At 32.3% G+C, this 21,809-nt stretch overlaps 1 protein-coding gene across 1 annotated transcript; it reads left to right on the top strand.

Annotated features, from left to right (window-relative positions):
- Positions 1-3,502: 3,502 nt before the first annotated feature.
- LOC110875891 (calmodulin-binding receptor-like cytoplasmic kinase 2) lies at positions 3,503-20,937 on the top strand. Its single transcript, XM_035976980.1, has 5 exons — positions 3,503-4,033; positions 4,447-4,512; positions 20,156-20,354; positions 20,457-20,865; positions 20,907-20,937. Exons 1-5 carry the CDS (start codon positions 3,503-3,505, stop codon positions 20,935-20,937), a joined length of 1,236 nt encoding a protein of 411 aa, XP_035832873.1.
- Positions 20,938-21,809: the final 872 nt, after the last annotated feature.

Genomic DNA, 21,809 nt, shown 5'->3' on the forward strand with positions numbered 1-21,809 from the left:
ATTAATATTTACAGTAAAAACTAAAAGTTTCATTATTTATTAATATATATATATATATATATATACACACGTGTGTGTGTGTTTTATATAAACACTTATAACAACTAAGTCGTATTCGATTTATTTTAGTTAATCGTTCAAAATAAATTCCTAGATTTTTAATAATTAATTGAATTAATTATTTTTACTATTAAACCTAATCAAATAATTATTTATAGGAATTTGAGCCATATTTTATAAATATTTTTATAAACCGAACACAAGTGTTTATATGTGAAATAATAATAAATAATTAAACTTTTACTTTTTTATTTATAATATTAACTAACTTATAGGAGTTTGAGTCATATTATATAAATATTTTTATAAACCGAACACAACTTAGTTTTTATAAGCGTTTATATAAAACACTATATATATACATATATGAATTAATTAAAAAACAATTAAACTTTATATATATATATAATTTATAGGGCTCAATTTCCTATATTATATATATATAAAGTTTAATTATTTTTTATTAATTCATATGTGTATATATATACACACATATATTGCTTTATATAAACACTTATAAAAACTAAGTCGTATTCGGTTTATAAACATCTTTATAAAATATGACTCAAACTCCTATAAATTAGTTAATATTAAAAATAAAAAAACTAAAAGTTTAATTATTATTTCATATATAAGAATTTATAAAATCTAAGTCATATTTGGTTTATAAAAATATTTATAATATATGACCCAAATTCCTATGAATAATCAAATAATTATTTGATTATGTTTAATAGTAAAAATAATTGATTCAATTAATTGTTTAAAATTTAGTAATTTATTTCAAACAATTAACTAAAATAAATCGAATACGACTTAATTTTTTATAAGTGTTTATATAAGACATATATAATAAATAACTAAACTTTTATTTTTTACTTTTAATATTAACTAAAAGAAAAAAAATGCTTTTAAGAGTAAATTACACTTTGTGTCCTTAATGATAACTAATTGAGTATATTACACATTGTGTCCTTTATGGTATGTGAAAGGACAATATTGTACTTACCTTGATTTAACCTAACGAAGATAATTAACTTAGTTAGGTTAAAAGGACATGAAATGTAGGGGTGCGAATTTCTGACACGACCCGAAAACCCGACATGAACCTAACACGAAATTTGCGGTTTTTTTTTGGGAAACGAGGGAAAATCCCCCGGGCAAACCTTTTATTAATAATGTTCAAAACGAGATTACAAACAAAGAGCATTTAGCCAAGGCGACTCGCCAAAGACCAAACCCCAAAAAAACAAACAAAAAAAGAAACCAACATACACCAAAAAAGCCAAACTATAAAATAAAATAAAAGCTAAACTCCACGAACGATGTCCCTAGCCGACTCATCCGTTTCGGATTCAACCTCTACTTCATTTTCACCACTCGTTTCCACCATAGCTTCCTTCACCGGATCAAATTTTGTCAACATTACATAATAAGCTTTCATTTTATCCGACCAAGATGTAAAGACCTCATCCGGCGGGCACGTGATGGTCTCATAAAATTTCCGACCCAAAAGCATATCTTTTTCCCAAAACCCAAACTCGGTGTCAAAACACTCCTCTTCGTCTTGAAGTTTACCAAATGAATTTTTTGTTTCAACCACCGTGTTTTGTCGAGGCCCGAAGTTATTTTGTGAGACATCAAAGAAACCACTACCTCGTGCCTTCTCACGTAAATTATCAACCATAGCTATCGATGGGCTTATAGACTTCAAATTATTATTCGGACCAACAAGAGAGCTAATCAGCCCAAATTTTTGCAATTGTGGCGGAGCTGGGCCCAGCCCACTCTTAAATGAGGCAGCAGCACCTTTAGACACTATTTCTGGGCCTGAACCAACTGCCAAGCCCATCACTTCCCCCTCTTTAGCTGGGCCAGACTTGTTTAAAGGTGGAAAATTATCATCCAAATTCAAAACCGTTTGGCCTGATTCAGCCGAGCCCAGACAAACACCAGATCCCATAGATGGTCCACTTATCTTAGCAGCGCCCCAATTAAGCCCAGCAGCCTCATCGCTGGGCTTAACAGGGCCCAAATCCACATCAGAACTAACAGATGGGCCATAAACCACATCAGAAATTTGCGAGTTTAGGTTTAGTCTAAATGGGTTCGGGTCAGTTTTGGGTTAAACCCGCAAACCCATTTAGGTAAACGGGTCGGGTTCGGGACAACCTTGGCGGGTTGACCCGTTTAACACATTTATACTATATTATATTTTTTACAATATATTTTATGTTATAAATTAAATGGGGTGTGTATTTTATGCCATGATTATAACTTAGAAAGAGAAATTAACATAAATTTTATAATTTAAATATGATATTATTATATACATTTGTGTTTTTAAGGAAATTGTAATTTTAATATATAAATTTCAGAAAAAAAAATTAAAAACTTCGGGTTAAACGGGTCGTGTTCGGGTCAACCCATGAAACTTCGGGTCGTGTTCAGGTTCATATGTATGATACGATTTTCGGGTTCGAGTCGGGTTCGGGTAAAATTTTCGGTTTTGGGTCGGGTTGAACCCGCCAACCCGCGAACACGACCCGTTTAGCACCCCTAATGAAATGTTACATAACATCGTGTTTTTGAACATGATCTGTAATTATTTTTTTTAAAGGTCACGTTTCATATTTTGTGTAATACATAAAGGACACAAAGTGTAATTTACTCAATATTATACCCAAAAAAAAATAATTTACTCAATATTATAATATAATATAGATTTTCTTTTTATTACAAAAAAGTGACTCCATTCAGTGGACACAAACTAGCGGAACACAAAACCTTGGAGCAAAATATATTTATGGAGAAAACAAACCTAATAGGGTGATCTTAAGTTTGGGATGTTATCTTTATTATTTAAACGAATCAACCAAAAAAATTTAAAAATTTGTTCTCATATTTCTAACAAGTATATATACTTTTATAATTTGTAATTCTCTTTTCGTTTTGTCACATGTTTAAAGAACTTGGAACATTTGAAGATTCAACTCGATGATATAAAGTTAGCCACCAATAATTTTTCAGACAAATATAGTCATGGATCCTGCGAGTGCTATACTAGGTACACAACAACACTCAACCATTTGGATAAAGAAAACCCTTCCTCCATCGAAGGGAATAGTAAAAGTAAGTTATCCAAAAGACACAACACTGTAGTTATAAAGCGATTCCTTCCTAAAGATGACAAACATGAAGAAAAATTATTCTTCAGAGAACTTGAAGTGCTTACCAGTATTAAGCATCACAACATAGTAACTTTTATAGGATTTTGTGTTGAAGGTTTTGAGTTGATACTTGTTACTGAGAAATTTTCTAATGGATTCCTTAATGATTATTTGGGAAACATTAACAACATGCCTACTTTAACTTGGGAAAGACGACTGAAAATCTGCATTGCATTGATGTTGCACATGCGTTAAATTACATTCACTATGAGATGGAAGACAAAAGAATGATGATACATGGTAATATAGCTACCTTCAAGTTTGGGTTAGATGAGAATTGGAATGCAAAGATTGAGGACTTTGAGTGGGCAGTATTCCTGCCTCCGAATAAAAAAGATGAAGTTATGTGTAAAAGAACATATTTTGATTCAATGTACCATGTGGATCCAGAATATGCAAAGACTAGTAAGCTAAAAAGAGAGTCAGATGTGTATAGCTTTGAAGTAGTTATGTTTGAAATTCTATGTGGAAGGCGTGCTGACCAAAATTACCTTACGGAGAGTGAGGAAGGGCCCGTTCATGTGGCAAGACAAAGCTTTTCCAATGGAACAATAGAAGACATAATGGATCCTAAACTAAAGGAAGAAACCGATATGAAGATGTATATTCAAAATAGAGGAGTCAACAAGGATTCTTTGCACATCTTTCTAAAAGTTGCAAACCAATGTGTGACAGAGACTCAAGACCAACGTCCAACAATGAAAGTTGTTTTTGACAAACTTGAGAAAGCACTGATCTTTCAAGTAAGTTGGGTGTGTTTGTGTGTATAGCCTTACTAATTGGGTGCATATTTTTTTTATGCATACGGAATACATGTTACGCATATATACACTTGTGTGTATTTGGTGATCCTTGCAAATATTATCATTTCAATTATCGATTTCAATCATAACATAAAAGATAAAATGTGAATTTCTCAATAATAATAATAATAATAATAATAATAATAATAATAATAATAATAATAATAATAATAATAATAATAATAATAATAATAATAATAATAATAATAATAATAATAATAATAATAATAATAATAATAATAATAATAATAAAAAGGATGTGGGAAGTTTTACCCATGATTAACATTTAGTTTTATCATTAGTTTATTGTTTTTAGCACTAATTTTTTTCTTCATATATATTATTGCTTAAAGGAGGAGGGAGTACAACGCCTAAATAATGAGGAAGCATTGGAAGTTCAGTTGATGCATGGAAATACTGTAAGACCTTTCTTTCTTTCTTTCTTTCATCTTTCCATATTATAAATTTTACTCTTGGTATTAAAACGCGCCAGATGCTCAGAGGCGTTAGGTCTTGAAAGTAAAGGTGTGCAACGGAAACTCAACCACCTCACACCTTAGGGACGCTTTAGAAAAATTAACTTAACTATTTAAAAGGCAATTTGGCTATAAATATGATTAGAATAAATGAAGTCTTGCAAAATATATAAGGATGTCAGTGAAATAGAAGTTTTCAATGATAATATATAATCATCTGAAAAACTGATGTAAAGAATAAATACTTGGAAAAATTGTGTGTAACCTAGTATCCACCTGAACACAAAAAGAAATGATAAGTTGAAAAGCAATACTTAGATAATCAAAGTATTAAAAGAAACCAGGTTTCCAATTTACAATGTCTAAAATCAAAAATCATATTCATAAAGCTAACTACTAACACAAAAGAGTTTAAGGTTTACGGGATTAAAGAAGACACTAATGTACAATTCAATTTATAGTCTCTTTTCACACATCCCTAGTCAACCTTCAAAATTGTTAATGCATTTTGGTGGTTGTGTCCGCCACTACTCAAATAGGCTAGATTAGTTATATGCTGAAATAATAAGATAAATGAACGAACTGAGTCCCTTCACTAGGGAATGTTGGCGAATGGATGCACATTCGTTAGTATGTTATTTAGCGAATGTCTCGCAATCACTAAAGGTTGTTTTAGCGATATGAAAGGCTAGTGATTGAGTGTTTTTGTGTGGGTAAGTTTGAGAGCTAAGTAGTTAATGTGGTAAAACATCGGTAATTTTTTATCTTGCTATATATATATATATATATAGGGGAAGGTTCAAATGAAAACCACTAGTTATTGTGAAAACTAGAAAACTAACTAAAACCCACTAAAAAGGAGGGGGGAAGACTTTTAATGAAGGAGGGGTAAAATTGGAACAAAAAATATATAACTTTTCAAACATTTCCCATTTCTCCATACGTTATCATTTTAAAACAAAAATGGCACCATAAGATCACAAATTTTCTTATCTTTCATTCAAGTATATTCGAGCATATTTTTTATGACATAAAAAAAGATTTGTGGTGTCGTCTTGTTTTCAATACTATTATTATAGTAGTGCACATGTGTAATATAACATTTACTACAATGTGCATTACATGCTTAAAATTAGTTTTTTGATTATAGTTTAGCTTTTAGGGTTAGTTTTTTTTGGAGGTTTAGGATTAGGATTAGGATTAGGATTAGGTTTTTGGGTGTGGGGGGGAGGGGGTTTAGGTTTTTGGGGGGTGGGGGTGGGGGGGGGGTTAGGTTTTTTTTCGGGTTTATGTTTAGGGTTTAGTTTTAGGTTTTCGGGAGGGTGGGGGGTGGGGGGGTTTAGGTTTTTTTTGGGGGGGGGGGGTGGGGGGTTTAGGTTTTTGGGGGGTGTCGGTGGGGGGTGGGTTAAGTGGTTTAGGCTTTCCGTATTAGTGCACATGTGCAGTACAACCAAATTTTTTTTTTTTTTTTTTGAAATTTTTTTTCCATATATAAAAAGTAGCGATTTTTCTAAAAAAAATTGTAAAAAAAAAATTGTATGTTTTTTAGGTTTTTTTAGGCTTTTTTAGTTAGTTTTCGAGTTTTCACAATAAAAGTGGTTTTCATTTGAACCATCCCCTATATATATATAGCAATTTAACACTAGCAATTCGGTATACTCTCCTGCCATTAACAAATTAACCTTTTGAAACTTGCAAAACACTAACAATTGTGGTAAGTAGGAACTCATTAGACTTAAAACACTAACATTTAACACTAATAATTAACAATAAAGACTTAGGGGCTGTTTGGCAACTTCTGAATGGTTAAGTGCTAAACCAGTAAGAGGTCTGAACCATTAAATGATGAACTAGTAAGATGTCTAAACCATTAAGAGCCAGTATAATGGTTAACCGTTCAGAAGCAAATGTCTGATCAATTCAGATTAGAGGTCTTAACCATTCGGACTCAGTATAATGCTTAACCATTCAGAGGCAAATGTCTGAACCATTAAGACATCTGCTTGTGAAACAAACAGTCTAAATCATTAAGTGTTGAACCAGTAAGAGGTCTGAACTATTAACAGCTAAACAAACAGCCCCTTAAAACAATAATAGCAACAATAAGAAGAAATACAAATGGTAGAACTAAAAAGAAAGGTACTCGTATCGGAAAATCAATGATATAATGGTCAATACGCCGATATTATCGAACCATTATTCTAACCGATATTTTGAACCAATATCTCTATAGGGGACCGTTAACCGATATATCACTGATATATCGTGATATTAACTACATATGAGAGGAGATGATCTCTCGGTCTTCAACGACGATTTAAACTCTTTCGGTATACAAATCTGTGTCGGTTCCTTAACGTCTATGTATTCCGATTGAGTGTTTATCTCTACCTTGCTATTTTTGTTCAAATTATAATTATTAGATTCATAGTTTTCGATCCAAAACTTGAACTTACAAAAACAAACAAAAAAATGCATATTAAACTAACATGTAAATTTCCTTATTCTTATTAAGTTGTTGTTTTTCTTGTTCCTATTCCTATTAACCATCAATAGTGCACCTTGCTGGATTTAAATCATTCACTTGTTGAATAAAGTGGATGCACCTTTAACACCACACCATGTCTGTTCCATAAATGGACTTAATCACCATCCCCACTAGAACCCACATGTGTAGACTATTCATTGTTTCATACACTTTATGCTAAAATCACTTTGTATTAAAACCAACACTCTATGTGTGTATATAATATTGACACCAACATATGTTCTTTGATGGAAAAGTACTCGAATTTTCCAACCTGTAAAACAAATAAGACAAACACAAAATGAAAACTATGGCTGAGCCAAAAATTGCTTAGTAACGGAGAAATCAACAGTATTAGTAAAGTCAAAGTAGTGGAAAACAAAACATAACTTAACAAAACTGAACTGAAACAGGTACTATAAATAGATGCAGACACAAGACAGATACAAAAACTGATATACCAACCGATCTGAAATTGTAACGGACACTGATACGGAAACAAAGCTAGTCATATATATAATTGATACCGAACCCAACACAAAATCGATGTAGAGACTGATACATTGCTGACCATGATGACTAAAACCATGTTTCCTGTATAAACGGACTCATTTTAAAACATCGTTTAATAATGCTAATATTTTTAATATGAGGTACTCGCAAAACTATTTTCTTATATTGAACGTTCGAATTTTATCAAGATATAATAATTTATCATATTTAATAGCAAATCATTATTACACAAAGATAACTAATTTTCTAGCTTTATAAATTTTATATTTAAGTAGTGTAATTTGAATAACCTGGATTTCTAAACAAAATACTTATTATAAATTTCAGAAACCGACATGGGAAACGGATATAGAAACAAAGACGATACGTAAGTCCAAATATTTTTAATACCATTTAAAATCCCATGATCTTTAAAAGAATAGACCTGTTAAAATTATTATCTTTAAATAATTGTTTATATTCAAAATAAGTATCAGTATCTATTAATTAATCAAATTTCATAAGTTATTATTTAATTAAAATAAATATTTTGTTAACTCTGAAAGTTTATATTTAATAAACCAAATAAGTTAAACAACCCGAGTTTTAAAAATAAAATAACTAAATCTTTACAAAAATTTGGTAACTCATTATGAAAGCAAAAATAGTCCTAAAAACAAATAGCGAGAAAGAAACTAAGACAAACACAAGCTTAAAATGAAAAGCTTAAAGCTCTTGAACTTCTTATTCCTCTCTCTCATCCCCGTTTTCTCCGATTACCTGAAAACACATAAGACAAACACAAGAAAGAAACTACAACCGAGCCATACAGTTGCTCGGTAACGGAGAAATCAATAGTAAAAGTATTGGCAGGCATACGGAAAGCAACATGGAACTGTACTTATATTATACATGTCTAAATGATGGCACTGCAACAAATACTTATATAACTTGAATCCTAGAACCTATACAGAACAAATATGAACATAATCAGATGCATATAAACATATCAAACATATCATAACAGATACAAGACATGCGTGACTACACAAAATAAAGTAAATCATGTAATATAGAAGCACCCATGAGCCTAAACAAAGGAGTACACAGCTAGCTAGTCCATGCACTATGGAGACGGTGCATGTAGGCGTACAACAAGAGTCAGGGCTAAGATCGATCTATACGCCTCTAGGGTCCAGGTGCTACACAAGCACAAATTGGAGATGCCGTGAACTTTAGTTACTCACTGTTACGATGAGTGTCAATGCCGTTGATGCCCCAACGACACGTCTTAACATATAATCGCTCGGGTGACTGAGTACAAATCCATATCATAAATAAACGTATTATTGACATAAGTCTAAAGGGAACATGCAATAACGAGCAGAAGGTCTAAGGTCTTTTGCATGCTACAATATATACTAGTTATATAGCAATATGAACCCCAAACAACTAGAAAAAACAAAGTAACGAATTTGAATAAAAATACTATGATCTCAAGAATAGAAATTTGTACCTTATTAGCAAGCAAAGCAAAACCAATTAATCAAGTCGACCTCGAAAATCAAGAACCTATAATCTCGTTACAACCCGAACTAGTTTTATGAATCATTTTGTGATGTGTTTGCAAAGACATCTATCACACCCTCAAATTCCACATGCGGGGTTTTACCACGAGGCGTGCGTCTGACCAGGTTCCAACCACTAATCATGTTGAACCAATTATTTAAGTTGTAAAATAATCACAATCAACACGATTAGTGATCAGTGTTTAAAAGTCCAAATTACAGTTTAAGTTAGCAGCGGTAAAATAAAGTAAACATGTCTTAAACTTAAAACCACAAGTTTAATAAATGTACTTAACATAAAGCTTTACGAACCACGCATTCCAGCCAATTGCAACGCCTGTCCATAGCTGTACCTAGCAACCTGCAAAGCATGTAGTAGGGTGTCAACATAAAGTTGGCGAGTTTACAGTTTTTAGTGTTGTTACAAAAACAGGTTGTTAAAATACTTAATTTATAAAACATGTCATGTGGAGCTACCCCATCTTTAAGCTACGAAACTAAGTTATACCGAAACTTGATTGTTTAAGTTCTTTGTGCCCCAGGTCAATGTCTATCATCATTGACCAGTTGCCAAGGCATAAAAGTTCACGCCCGTCCTCCCAGGCATGGTGTGAGGTATGTCAAACCTAGTAGCGCTATCAACTAATATCCCGTTCGCCAGACCCCGACGACTAATCGGTATAGGTGTGTGGGGACTTTCAGATAGAGTTCGTTTAGTACGCTAAAGACATGAAATATAAAATACAGTATTTAACATTATTCCAAACCAGGAACACCAGGCAATCCCAATCCAGGGAAAGTGTGGTCCACCTCTAGTGGATAGTTTGTTCAGTAGTTCCAATCCAGGAATGCGCGTGTAGCCCCAATCCAGGGGTATCGTATGTATTTCCCAAACCAGGGAAATAAGTGTATTGTCCCAAACCAGGAAGGCATGGTTTTTAGAAAAAGTTGTGAACTCACCTTAGCTTAGCTCGGCAGATTAAAGTACCCGAGTTAGAATGATCAACCACGTCCTATTATGGTTACCAAAATTGTTAGGGTTTATGTATATAAATTCACGTATATTCTACACGTATCTAACAATTACATGCGTATAAGTTGTCACAACATATTACAAGTAGTTTTCAAGCATATGTTCATAATGTACACTACAACGTGCAATACACCATTTATACAATCATTAAGCATGGACGGACACTAAAAGTAGCAAATTCAACACTTTACAAATTCATAAGCATGCATAACCAATTCACTGAAAATAGGCTGTTTTGGGATGTATGTTTACAATACATACGAGATTCAAAAAATTACGATCTTTTTTTGTGACGTGCCCCTCAGAGGGGTTGGTCTTGTATTAAATTTTTAGAGTCTAATCCTTTACCAAAAATTTATAAAAATTCATTTACTAAGCAACAATCAGATTCGTCATTTTCTGACTGCAGCTCACGGAAAAATTCATTTAAAATTCTTCGATTATCTGATTGATGTAATTCCAGTTGGAGATTTTCATGACCTCCTGAAGCTACCTGCAGTAAAAATTTGACATCATAACTCAATTACTAAATTGGGTTATAACATTCGTAATGGGCTGCAAATTCTGCCAGAAAACGCAGCCTGAACCTTCGATAAGGAAAAATTCATAAAACATTCAGTTTTAGTCGAAAAAATGCAATTCCAGTGGGGTTTGAAAGATATTTCCTGGAAGCACATCATAGATTCAGAAATTGCACATTTTCGCTAAGTTGGTACCCCGTTACAGCCGGTTAAAGTCAGCTGTAACTTTCTAGACATAACTTGTTTTGTTACCCGACTTCCAAAAATGATTACTTAGCAAACAAAATGACCCATATGCATCATATACAGGAGGTAATCATTATAAATCAGGTTATACATCAACAAGTCATAAAAAACTAACAAGGTTCAAACTAAGATCATGCAATAATCGAAACCCTAATGACTAACCGAACACATAAGCGATCAATCACCAATCAAGTATGAATTCTAACAACCCTAGACTACATGAAATCATCATAAACGTTAAGAACATCAAGAAGTCAGAAAAAAATGCAGCCGTGTACAAGAATTACAAACCAAAATCAATAACATCCTTACTAACCGAGAGAAGATGCGAGAGAGAGAGGGAGAGAGAGAGAGAGAATGTCAGCGAGGAGAAGAGATAGTGACGGTGGGGGATCCTTCTGCTGTCGTAAGTCTTCAAAAAAAGAAATAGGGTTTCTGTTTTGGTGGTGCACTGATCAGAAAGTTATTCATATAACATAAAAAGGGTGCTTGGGCTTATGGTGGTTCCCTCATGTGCACCGATTTGGGCCTTGCCCAAGACACAAAGGAGTGTGCGGTGTAGAATGTATCCGGGTTTACCTGAGTGTGCGACTGAGGTATGGGTGTCCGAGTTTATGTAAGGAACCAAGAAGTGCTCGAGTTTATATAACAAGCCAAGCAGGGGGTCCGGGTTTACAATGGATGGTCCGAGTTTATTTAATGGGCTGGGTGATGGACTCAAGGGAGTGTGTGTGATTTAACAAGTGGTGTGCGGCTTAGCTTAGTGCTGTGCGGCTGAGGTGTACGAGCGGATTATAGTCGGGCCACACACACACCGTCTAAAGAACGTTTAATAAAAATATAGGTACAGCAACGGATTATAAAATAACTAAGTATAACACAGTAATCATGTTCATATAATAGCACAACATACATACGAGTGCAACGTATAGTGGAACGTGAAAAGTAACTATACGTAGTTTAAGGTTCATAAGCTTAGACAACGCCAACCTCGAAAGTACTGGGTTTTCACATCATCCCCGGGTTGAAAGAAATTTCGTCCCGGAATTTAGCATGCAGTCACTGAAGAAGCTAGTATGGTTGAGCGTTTTCATGGGGTGTCATATCATCCCCAAGTTGATTTGGAATTTCGTCCCGAAATTCAGTAGTAACTTCAGCACTGGATGCTTTATTCTTAAACAATTGAGGATACTTGCGCATCACCTGATCTTCCCGTTCCCAAGTAAATTCTAGGCCACGTCTTGAGTTCCAACGAACTCGAACAATGGGAATCTTGTTGCGCTTGAGTGTTTTGATCTCCCGATCCATGATCTCAACTGGATCCTCTATGCAATGGAGCTGAAGGGGCAATCTTATAAATTGCTAGAAGGGTATGATGTGTAACTACCAAAACATGTTTTAGTTGTTTATACCTCATGCTTCAAAATTTGTATTATTAGCTAGAAGAACCAAATATACACGAAGGAACAAAGTCGGGAGGTAGATTCAACAATGACTTTTGTTTTTAGTATATAGTAAAATTATAAGGACTTGTTATCTGATACGTTATTAGTAATTATTATTTGAGTTAAATGACATTTTAGTCCTTGTGGTTTGTGCTATTTTGTCAGTTTAGTCCAAAGGTTTCATTTTTCGCCTGTAGGTCCAATAATGTTTCACCATTGCTATTTTAGTCCACTGGATTAATTTCATCCATTAATTCTGTTAACGAGAACGGCAATTCGGCCATTTTATATGTTTGGACTAAACTGGGAAAATGACCCAAACCATAAGGGACAAAAATGTCATTTAACTCTTATTATTTATATCCAAATAATCTATCCTATATAATAAAAGAAACCAATGGGGGGACACATGTCATTCATTGGAGTCATCTATTTTTTAGTTTCTTATCTCTATCTCCTACTTAATTATAATTAATATTAATTAAAAGATAATTATAAAATAAAATTTAATATAATATAAATCTATCTTATATAATAAAAGAAACCAATGGGGGACACATGTCATTTATTGGAGTCATCTATTATTTAGTTTTCTCATCTCTATCTCCTACTTAATTATAACTAGTCATAAGTCGCCCGGGTTGCGATGCGGGGCATGGGCGTAAAACCGTGTTAAGAAGCAACTGCACGACGACCAAAATCAGGAAAACACGTAAAATAAAAACATGAATTTCAAAGTGACTCTCATGACGTAAAACCTTGACGAAAGTCAGGGAGGTCAAAGTGATATTGTATAGAGTTTTTAGAAATTGGGGCAAAGTTGACCACTTTGAAATATGACCAACAAAACTGTGCTAAGTAGAAACCGAACGACAACCAAATCTAGAAAAAAAACGTATAACCAAAATACGAATTTTAAAACCAAATGACTTACGTAACGTTTAACGTAAACGAACTAAACTAAGCTCATGTAACTTTTGTGGCCAAATTATAAAAAAGTTATTTTGTTGAAAACATGAACTTTAGTTTGCTTAAAAAAATAAATAAATAAACCCACTAAATGACAAAATAGTAACTATTCCTTAAAGTGTTAGAAATTAATATATATATATATATATAATTAATATTAATTAAAAGATAATTATAAAATAAAATTTAATATAATATAAATTTAAACAATCGTATTGGAGATAATATAGTCTTTTGAAATATTTAGAAATATTTCTTAGATTTCAAAATTATTTATCTTGAAATTAACAAAAGACGTACACTAAATATAAATTAATATAATGAGTTAAATGTCATTTTAGTCCATGTGGTTTGGGCCATTAACAAAAGACGTACCCTAAATATAAATTAATATAATGTAAAGAGTTAAATATCAATTTTTGTCCATGTGGTTTGTGTCATTTTGTCCGTTTAGTTCAAAGGTTTTATAATACACTGTGTTTATAAAGATATAACAAGATATAACTTTTTATTGATTGGTATATAAAATTACATGTGCTCAACCCATACAATACATGATGGTCTTAAAAATGTAACTTTTTTCATTATTTAATATATAAAATTAAATTTACTCAACCCATACAATACACGGGGTTCTTAAAGATATAACTTTTTTATTATTTAATATATAAAATTACATTTATTCAACCCATGTAATAAACGAGATTTTTAAAGATATATTATTTTATTATTTTGTATATAAAATTACATTTATTCAACCCGTGTAATTAACAAGGTTTTTAAAGATATATTTTATTATTTGGTCTATAAAATTACATTTATTCAACCAGTGTATTACACGGGATTCTAACCTAATATATTTTATATTATTAAGCCGGTATGCTCTGGTCATTATCAATGTTTTTTTGCTTGGATTATTTTTTTGACTATCTTGATAACGCGTATAAAGAAAAAAAAATATTGTTTATATTATTTTGTAGTGTCACATACGTTAATGTAGGATAACGTGTAGGATGAATTTTTATATGTGTAGGATAAAGTGTAGACAAAGATTTTGATATGTGTATGATATATGTAGGATAATTATCGATATCTAATAATGTGTATAAAAATTATTATTTAATATTATTATTAAAGGGTAAGGAGACATCAGATAGTGACGCGTATCCAAAAATATTTTCATTTATTAGTAGGGTGAGTCGGTAAGGAGACACCATAAGTTCGTAGCTATAATTTTTTTTTTTTTATAATTTTTGGTGTTTCTATGAGTTCAATCACGTTTTTTATACTTTGTTCCTTAGACCATGCGTAGTCGTTGGGTTTAATAATGCCTCATCCTAGGGCGTTTTGCGCCATGTGACAGCCCAGTCAGCAATGGGGCATTATTGGAGGTTTTTTTACAAAAGGGGTGTAGTGGGGATTGTGGGGCATTATGTTTGTACTAAAATAAAATAAAAAAACAATTTAATAAATGTTATTGGACAAAACAATGCAAGCTCAAATCTGATTGGACAAGATCTCCCCCCTTTGGCGTGATTTATAAAACGCCTGCGCCCCAAAAACGCCAATCACATCCATGCGTAGGGGGATGTGGGCAATATGGGAGTGATTCAGCCCCAAAAACGCCCAAAAGGGCAACCCCTACGGGTGATACAATTCATAAAGGCATTTTTAGTATACAATTCATAGAGGCATTTTATGAAGACGAAACGGGTCATGCAAATTGTTCTGATTGGATTGGACTTGCGTACCACATATACGTGGAACGGAGCCCATCTCTAGAAATGCTATATATAAATGCCAAATTACGATGTACCTCTATAGGAAAAAGCACAAGAAATTAAGGCTACACCAAGTAGGGGAGCATTCACATTCTATCCATCAAAATATGTGAGAGGGAGTTTTTATATTATAAAGGGTATAAAAAGTGGTTGTGAGTGGAGGAGAGAGAAAATGTTACTGTTCATCTGTATATTTGAGGGGACACTATTCACCCAGTATAAATTTTTTAATATATATTGAAGGTGGTTGTGAGTGAAGGAGAGAGAAAAATGTAATGATAATATTATTTAATTGAAAAGGAGAGAGAAAAAGTATTTGTTTTTAGTGAAAATATATTGATATAGGAGTTGTTTTTTAGTGGAATGTATGTATAATTTGATGAATTAGATGTGAATGCTCACCATTTAGGAGTCCCTTAGCAAAGTAAAAATTCAGGGTGTTCTTCTAAATTCGTTGTTACAACACCCACCTCCTTTATCAGGTTTGGGACCCACAACAACAAACCTTTTTTAAACAAATGTAGTATAACATTAGCAAACAGGGGCGGATGCACCTTAACTCTAGGGGGGTGGCAGTGCACCCCCTCAATGAAACCCTACCATTGTAAACCTCTATGTAAATTAAACTTAAAAACAGTTAGGCACCCATTTATTTTTTAAACAGGACCATGAAGGACCCTTGCCAAGAAGAGTGAAAATAAAGACGCAACAACCAGCGAGAGTAGAGATCTGTGATTATATACGGTTATGAGAGGTGGCAGCCGTCAATTGATATTGTGGTGCTGCAATGACTTTAAAAGAAATGAAAGAGAAGCACGTAAAATATTATAAACGGTCCTTTTTTTAAAACAAATGAAAGAGAAGCACATAAAATGTTATATACGGTCTTTTTGGCAGGTAGAAATTCATTCTATCAACTCAAGAGATACATATAATAATATAGGGTTGAGTTCATTTTAGAACTCTAAATAACTACAGAATTTTCAGAACTCCTAATAAACAATCATTTTATATATAAGTTTTTGTATTTAGAATTTTTTTTATCATCTATTATATGTATTTCTTTGATTACATACATGTTAAAAGTAGTTTACATATGTTTAGTTGCCAAAATTATATATATGTGTCATAACTAATTACATATATGTAAAAAAAACTAGTTTACATATGTGTAATTATAAAATTACATATAAAAAATGATAAAATTACTCTTAACATGTATGTAATCGTAAAAATACACATAATAAATAATAAAATTATCCTAAACATAAAAATATATAAATAAAAATATTGTTTATTAGGAATTCTGCGAGTTCTGTAAATATTTATGTTTCTGAAATGATCCTGGCCCTAATAATATGAAATAATAACAATTAAAAGCATATACGAAATATTATGTTTCTTTTTTAAGTTTTATATTTTTTCTTTATTGGTTTACTTAACTTAGTTTGATAAAAATAAGTCTTTGTTTTAGTTGATATTTACTATATGACTTTGTTTATGATGGATTGGTAAAAATAAATTATCACACCCTAGCGTAATGAAAAGAAATTATATATGTTGTGATTCCTTGATTATAAAAGTCTGGTTTCGTCGTTACTAAAAGAAAAAGAAATTCAATTCTACATCTGATATCAACAGGAAAAAAAAAAGATGAAGTAGCTATAACACAGATATATATCAACTAGGGTACACTATAAAAAGCTAAAACCTAATTCAAATAATTTTTTTAAATTATCTGAGTTTATCTAATAGACCAAAACATTGAAAGCTCTTCAATTTGCTAGGAGCAAGATTGTAATTTATGTTCGCTTCTACGCCTGTAAACGAACCGACATGTTCATGTTCGTTCATTTAACTTTAACCGAACACGAACACGAACATATAATCGAACACATTTTTTTTGTTCTTGTTCGTTCATTAAGAAATCGGGCATGTTCGTGTTCGTTTATGTTCGTTCGTCAAAGCCTAAACGAACAGTTCACGAACATAAACGAACACAAACGAACATAAAAATAATTAACTGAACATATTTGAATAAACATAAATTAACATGATTGAAGAAACAAGTCTAATATATTACATTTCATCCAAAAACACATCTAAATAAGGGTTCATAGATATACTAATTATATAACTACTTAGAAAACCTAATATTTTTATAAATATAACTATTTATGTATTTATTAAATTTAAACGAACGTAAATAAACAAACGTTCACGAACATAAATGAACGAACATAAAAGAATGTTCACGAACATAAATGAACGAACACAAGGTGTGTTCATGTTCGTTCATTTAATTAAACGAACAAATTTTTTTGTTCGTGTTCGTTCGTTTATTAAATAAACGAACATAAACGAACTTCCCGCCGAACAAGTTCATGAACAGTTCATGAACGTTCGGTTCGTTTACAGGCCTATTCGCTTCAACTTGCTACCCATTTTAATTGTTTTGATAGAGCCATTTTACCGGTCTATTTTTTTCTTCACCCATGATGAATAATCTTGTATCCGTCACTGTTAGCAAAGCATCTTCTTCCTATGTATGACTAGTGAAGTCATATAGGATGCTTTAATAATCTAGATAAATAAAACCTAAACTTTAGTTAAAACAAGAAAAATATAAGGTCATAAATAATATTGCTAATAATGGTGACGGGGATTGACCAATATACCACATAAACTTTGTTTACAAATGTTATATTTTTATTTATAAACACTTCTCTACTATATATAAAAAATCTTAAATAGAACTTAAGTATTTGGTGGCCCTATGCGAGTGCCTAGGTTTGTATGTTACTTAGGCCTGCCCTGACGCCAAGTTACAAAACCCTTGTATAATTCCATAAAAAAGGCCACAAGGTTTTGTCATCCAGCTTCTGCTAGATGCTTACTTTCTTAAAGGCCACGAAGCCGTAGAATATCTCGCTAGATGCTTATTGATAAAAAAGGAATACTTCACATATGTTTCATGTATAATATATATTATTTTAACAACCACTAAATAGCATATAGCCATGGATGCTATATAGAGTGATGAACAACATTTGTTTCATAGGAATGCCTTCACTGCGAAAAGAAGATGTGATTTAGCATCACATGAGAAATGTGCGCTTACGTGATCCGTTCTAAGCATACCATGAGAAATAATAATTTGTTGGAGGCATTCAGTTGTTGTTATTGTTAGGAATATTGGGTTTTAATAATCACAATTATTCGTCGTTGGTCGCCAACAGTCTCAACTTAAAAATTAACTATTGGCAGTCTCGGTCCCAACAATTGACATATTGGCCACCAACAAACCCTGACTAAAAGAACCCTAACTTCGTTAGTCTTCGTCCACCGTAAAAACCGTTTTTGGCCAGAAGAAGGTTTCTGAAGGTCCGATCCAAGGTTACAAAGAGGTTTGAGACGAAAATGTTGAGTTTTCTAGTCAAAAAGTCGACTTTTTCCAGCCAAAAAGAAGTTTTCCGACGACTTCAATAATTGAGGATTTTACTAGAAAAAGGTTACTAAAGATCCGTAATAAGGGTACAAAGAGGTTTGAGACGAAAATGTTGAATTTTCCGACCAAAAAAGGAGTTTTCCTGCCAAAAACGTTTTTCCAACGACCGGAGACTAACAGCGTGAGGTTTCTGTTAGTCAGGGTCCATTGGAGGCCAATATGTTAATAGTTGGGACTGCTAGTGGTTATTTTTGAAGTTTGAACTGTTGGCGGCCGACGACAAATAGTTGAGATTATTAAAATCTAACATTCCTTATTGTTATGCACTTGAGAAGTCAACATTGCTTTTGAATCCTTTTTAGGTTTCTTAGTTAGTTGATCTTTGTTTAAACTGATTAAGTTGACGAGTACTATTTAACAGTTCATAGATTTTTTTTTTAAATTTTGCACAAAGTTTTGATAACTTTTTTTTTTTTTTTGCAATAAGTTTAAACTTTTTTTGCCATTTTCTTAATTGTGTTTGCACTTTTTTAACTTTTAAAAAATATTTTGCAATTTTAAAAAATTATATGTTGGCATTTTTAAGCCATGTCAATATATTTATAAAAAGAAAAATTTAAATAAATGTCATATACGATGAATGACCTTCTATTTAGGTCTAATATTTAGGATTGAAACATCCAAATAAACTTGAATGATCTCATTAAAACAATCCTGAAGTTTGATTACTATTTAGGAAAGTTACCCCTTATAAAAACCTACAAGGATTTGACATCTAGTTTTGGCTAGATGCCCATCTTAAAAGTCACAGGCTCCCACTAGATGCGCATTCCCGTTACTACTTTTACTTGAAAAGTTGAAGTTTACTCACGATATTCTTTTAAATTTCTCAATAATAAAATACAAAATATACATAATGAGGATCTTGGAAATTTCATCTGCAAGAAAAATATAGTTTTATCATTCATACTTTTTAGCACTAATGTTTTTCTTCATATCATTGCTTAAAGGAGGAAGTACAACCCCCAAATAAAGAGAGAGCATTGGAACTTCAGTTGACACATGAAATTATTGTAAGACCCTCTTTTTTTCCTTTCAACATTCTATCATATTAATATTACTCATGGTTTTAAAGAAAGAAAGAAATTGCATATTAGACAAACACAAAAGTTTTCTTATTCGTATAACTTATTCTCTTACAATCATGATTGTTCCTATTCGTCATCATTTATGTCAACTAAAATTTTCATTTGATTTACAAATCATGCAATATTTAAATTAGATTTCATATTTACATAAAGATTAACATATTAACATATGTAACCCCCCTTTCTTACCAACAATTAACTTAGTTGGTCTAGCAACTTATTTCATTTCAATAACACTAAGGCAACACTATAAATGATTTGTGGGCTTGTAAAAACGTGGTGCGAAGAGGGTGGAATTAGATGGATATTAACTTCATCTGAAGAGATTTTAACTACTCAATTTCTTTCAATTACCTTCTCATTTTTTCTACCTTAGTTGTAACTCCTTGTCACATATCTAATTTGCAGGTGGGGAAGAACTTGGAACACTTGAAGATTCCTCTCACTCATATTCAATCAGCAACCCATGATTTCTCAAACGAACACAGAATTGCAAATTTCCCGGAAGGCTATGCTTTTTACAGAGCAGAAATCGAGCATTATGATAAAGAGAATCCATCATCCAAGAGAAAGAACAATGTACTTATCAAACGATGCCTTTCTGGAAGTGAGTGGTATAGAGAAAAAGAGTTTCTCACTTAATTAGAAATTCTTTCTAGTGAAGTTAAGCATCCCAAGATAGTCAATCTGCTTGGATTTTGTGTTGAAGCTTCTGAGATGATCCTTATCATTGAAGATTTTTCTCATGAATTCCTTGGTGATTTTTTGGGAGACCTCAAAGACAAACGTCTTTTGACTTGGGAAAAACGTTTGAAAATCTCTGTCGATGTTGCATACGCATTGAACTACATTCACTTTGAGATGGAAGACCAAAAGGCAATAATAAACCGTGATATAAACTGCTATAACATTGGGTTGGATGAGAACTTGGGGGCAAAGATTGTTGACTTCTGGTACTCTGTATTCCTGCCTCCAAATCAAGATGACGAAGCTCTCTATCTCAAATATGTTGGCAAACGTTACTATGCAGATCCAGAATATAAGATGACGTTTAAGTTAAAAAGACAATCAGATGTTTATAGTTTTGGAGTAGTCTTGTTTGAACTTCTATGTGGGAGGTTAGCTAATGACCCAATTTACGTTAAGGAGAGTGACATAGGGCTAGCCCATGTAGCAAGACGAAGCTTTAGCACAAGATCACTAGAAGAGATGATAGATCCTCTAATAAAGGAAGAAATTGGTGAACACAAATTTGTTCTAAATAGAGGACCCAACAAGGATTCTTTGCCCACATTTATTACAATTGCACACCAATGTGTTGCCGAAACTCAAGACCAACGCCCAACAATGAAAGTCGTAGTCAACGAACTTGAGAAAGCATTATTCTTTCAAGTAAGTCATTGTCTAACTTCATCTCATGGATTCCTATAAGTAAAATAGTTTGATGATTCACTATAATGTTAAAAGCAAATGTAGATTGCTTGATGAGGTTAGATCTAAATTAATAAACTGCAAACTATTAGGGTCTACACTATTAGGTATCTTTTCCACTTTCTAACATTTAGCATCCAACCAATTAAGTTTAGTTTATAGACATTATAGAGATTTCTAAATCTTGCCTTTTAGGACTTTGTTGATATGCTTATACAAAAGTACAACAAAAATGAAAGAAGTTCAATTTAAATCTTTTTTTAGAAACAAAGTATAGTGCAAAAATAGTTCAACATAAACCTTTCCATGATACCATCAACTTACCAATTCATCATCGTTTTATAGTTTTTTTTACAATATTAATTAATAGTACTAATTTAGTTTTTTTATCAATATATGTATTTTACTTTCTTTGCCATGTTTAACAGGAAAACAACAAGGACAACCCCAAAATGTTACTTGAAGACATAAAACGGGCGACACAAAACTTCAATAATGACAATTGCATCGGGGGAGGAGGATTTGGGGGAGTCTATAAAGGAAACCTTCAAGATGGTGACGGATTTAAAACCATTGTTGCAAAGCGATTGAATTCAAGGTTTGGTCAAGGGGAACAACAATTCTTGAGTGA

The sequence above is a fragment of the Helianthus annuus genome, chromosome 9 (assembly GCF_002127325.2).
Source record: "Helianthus annuus cultivar XRQ/B chromosome 9, HanXRQr2.0-SUNRISE, whole genome shotgun sequence".
In the NCBI taxonomy this organism is placed as follows: domain Eukaryota; kingdom Viridiplantae; phylum Streptophyta; class Magnoliopsida; order Asterales; family Asteraceae; genus Helianthus; species Helianthus annuus.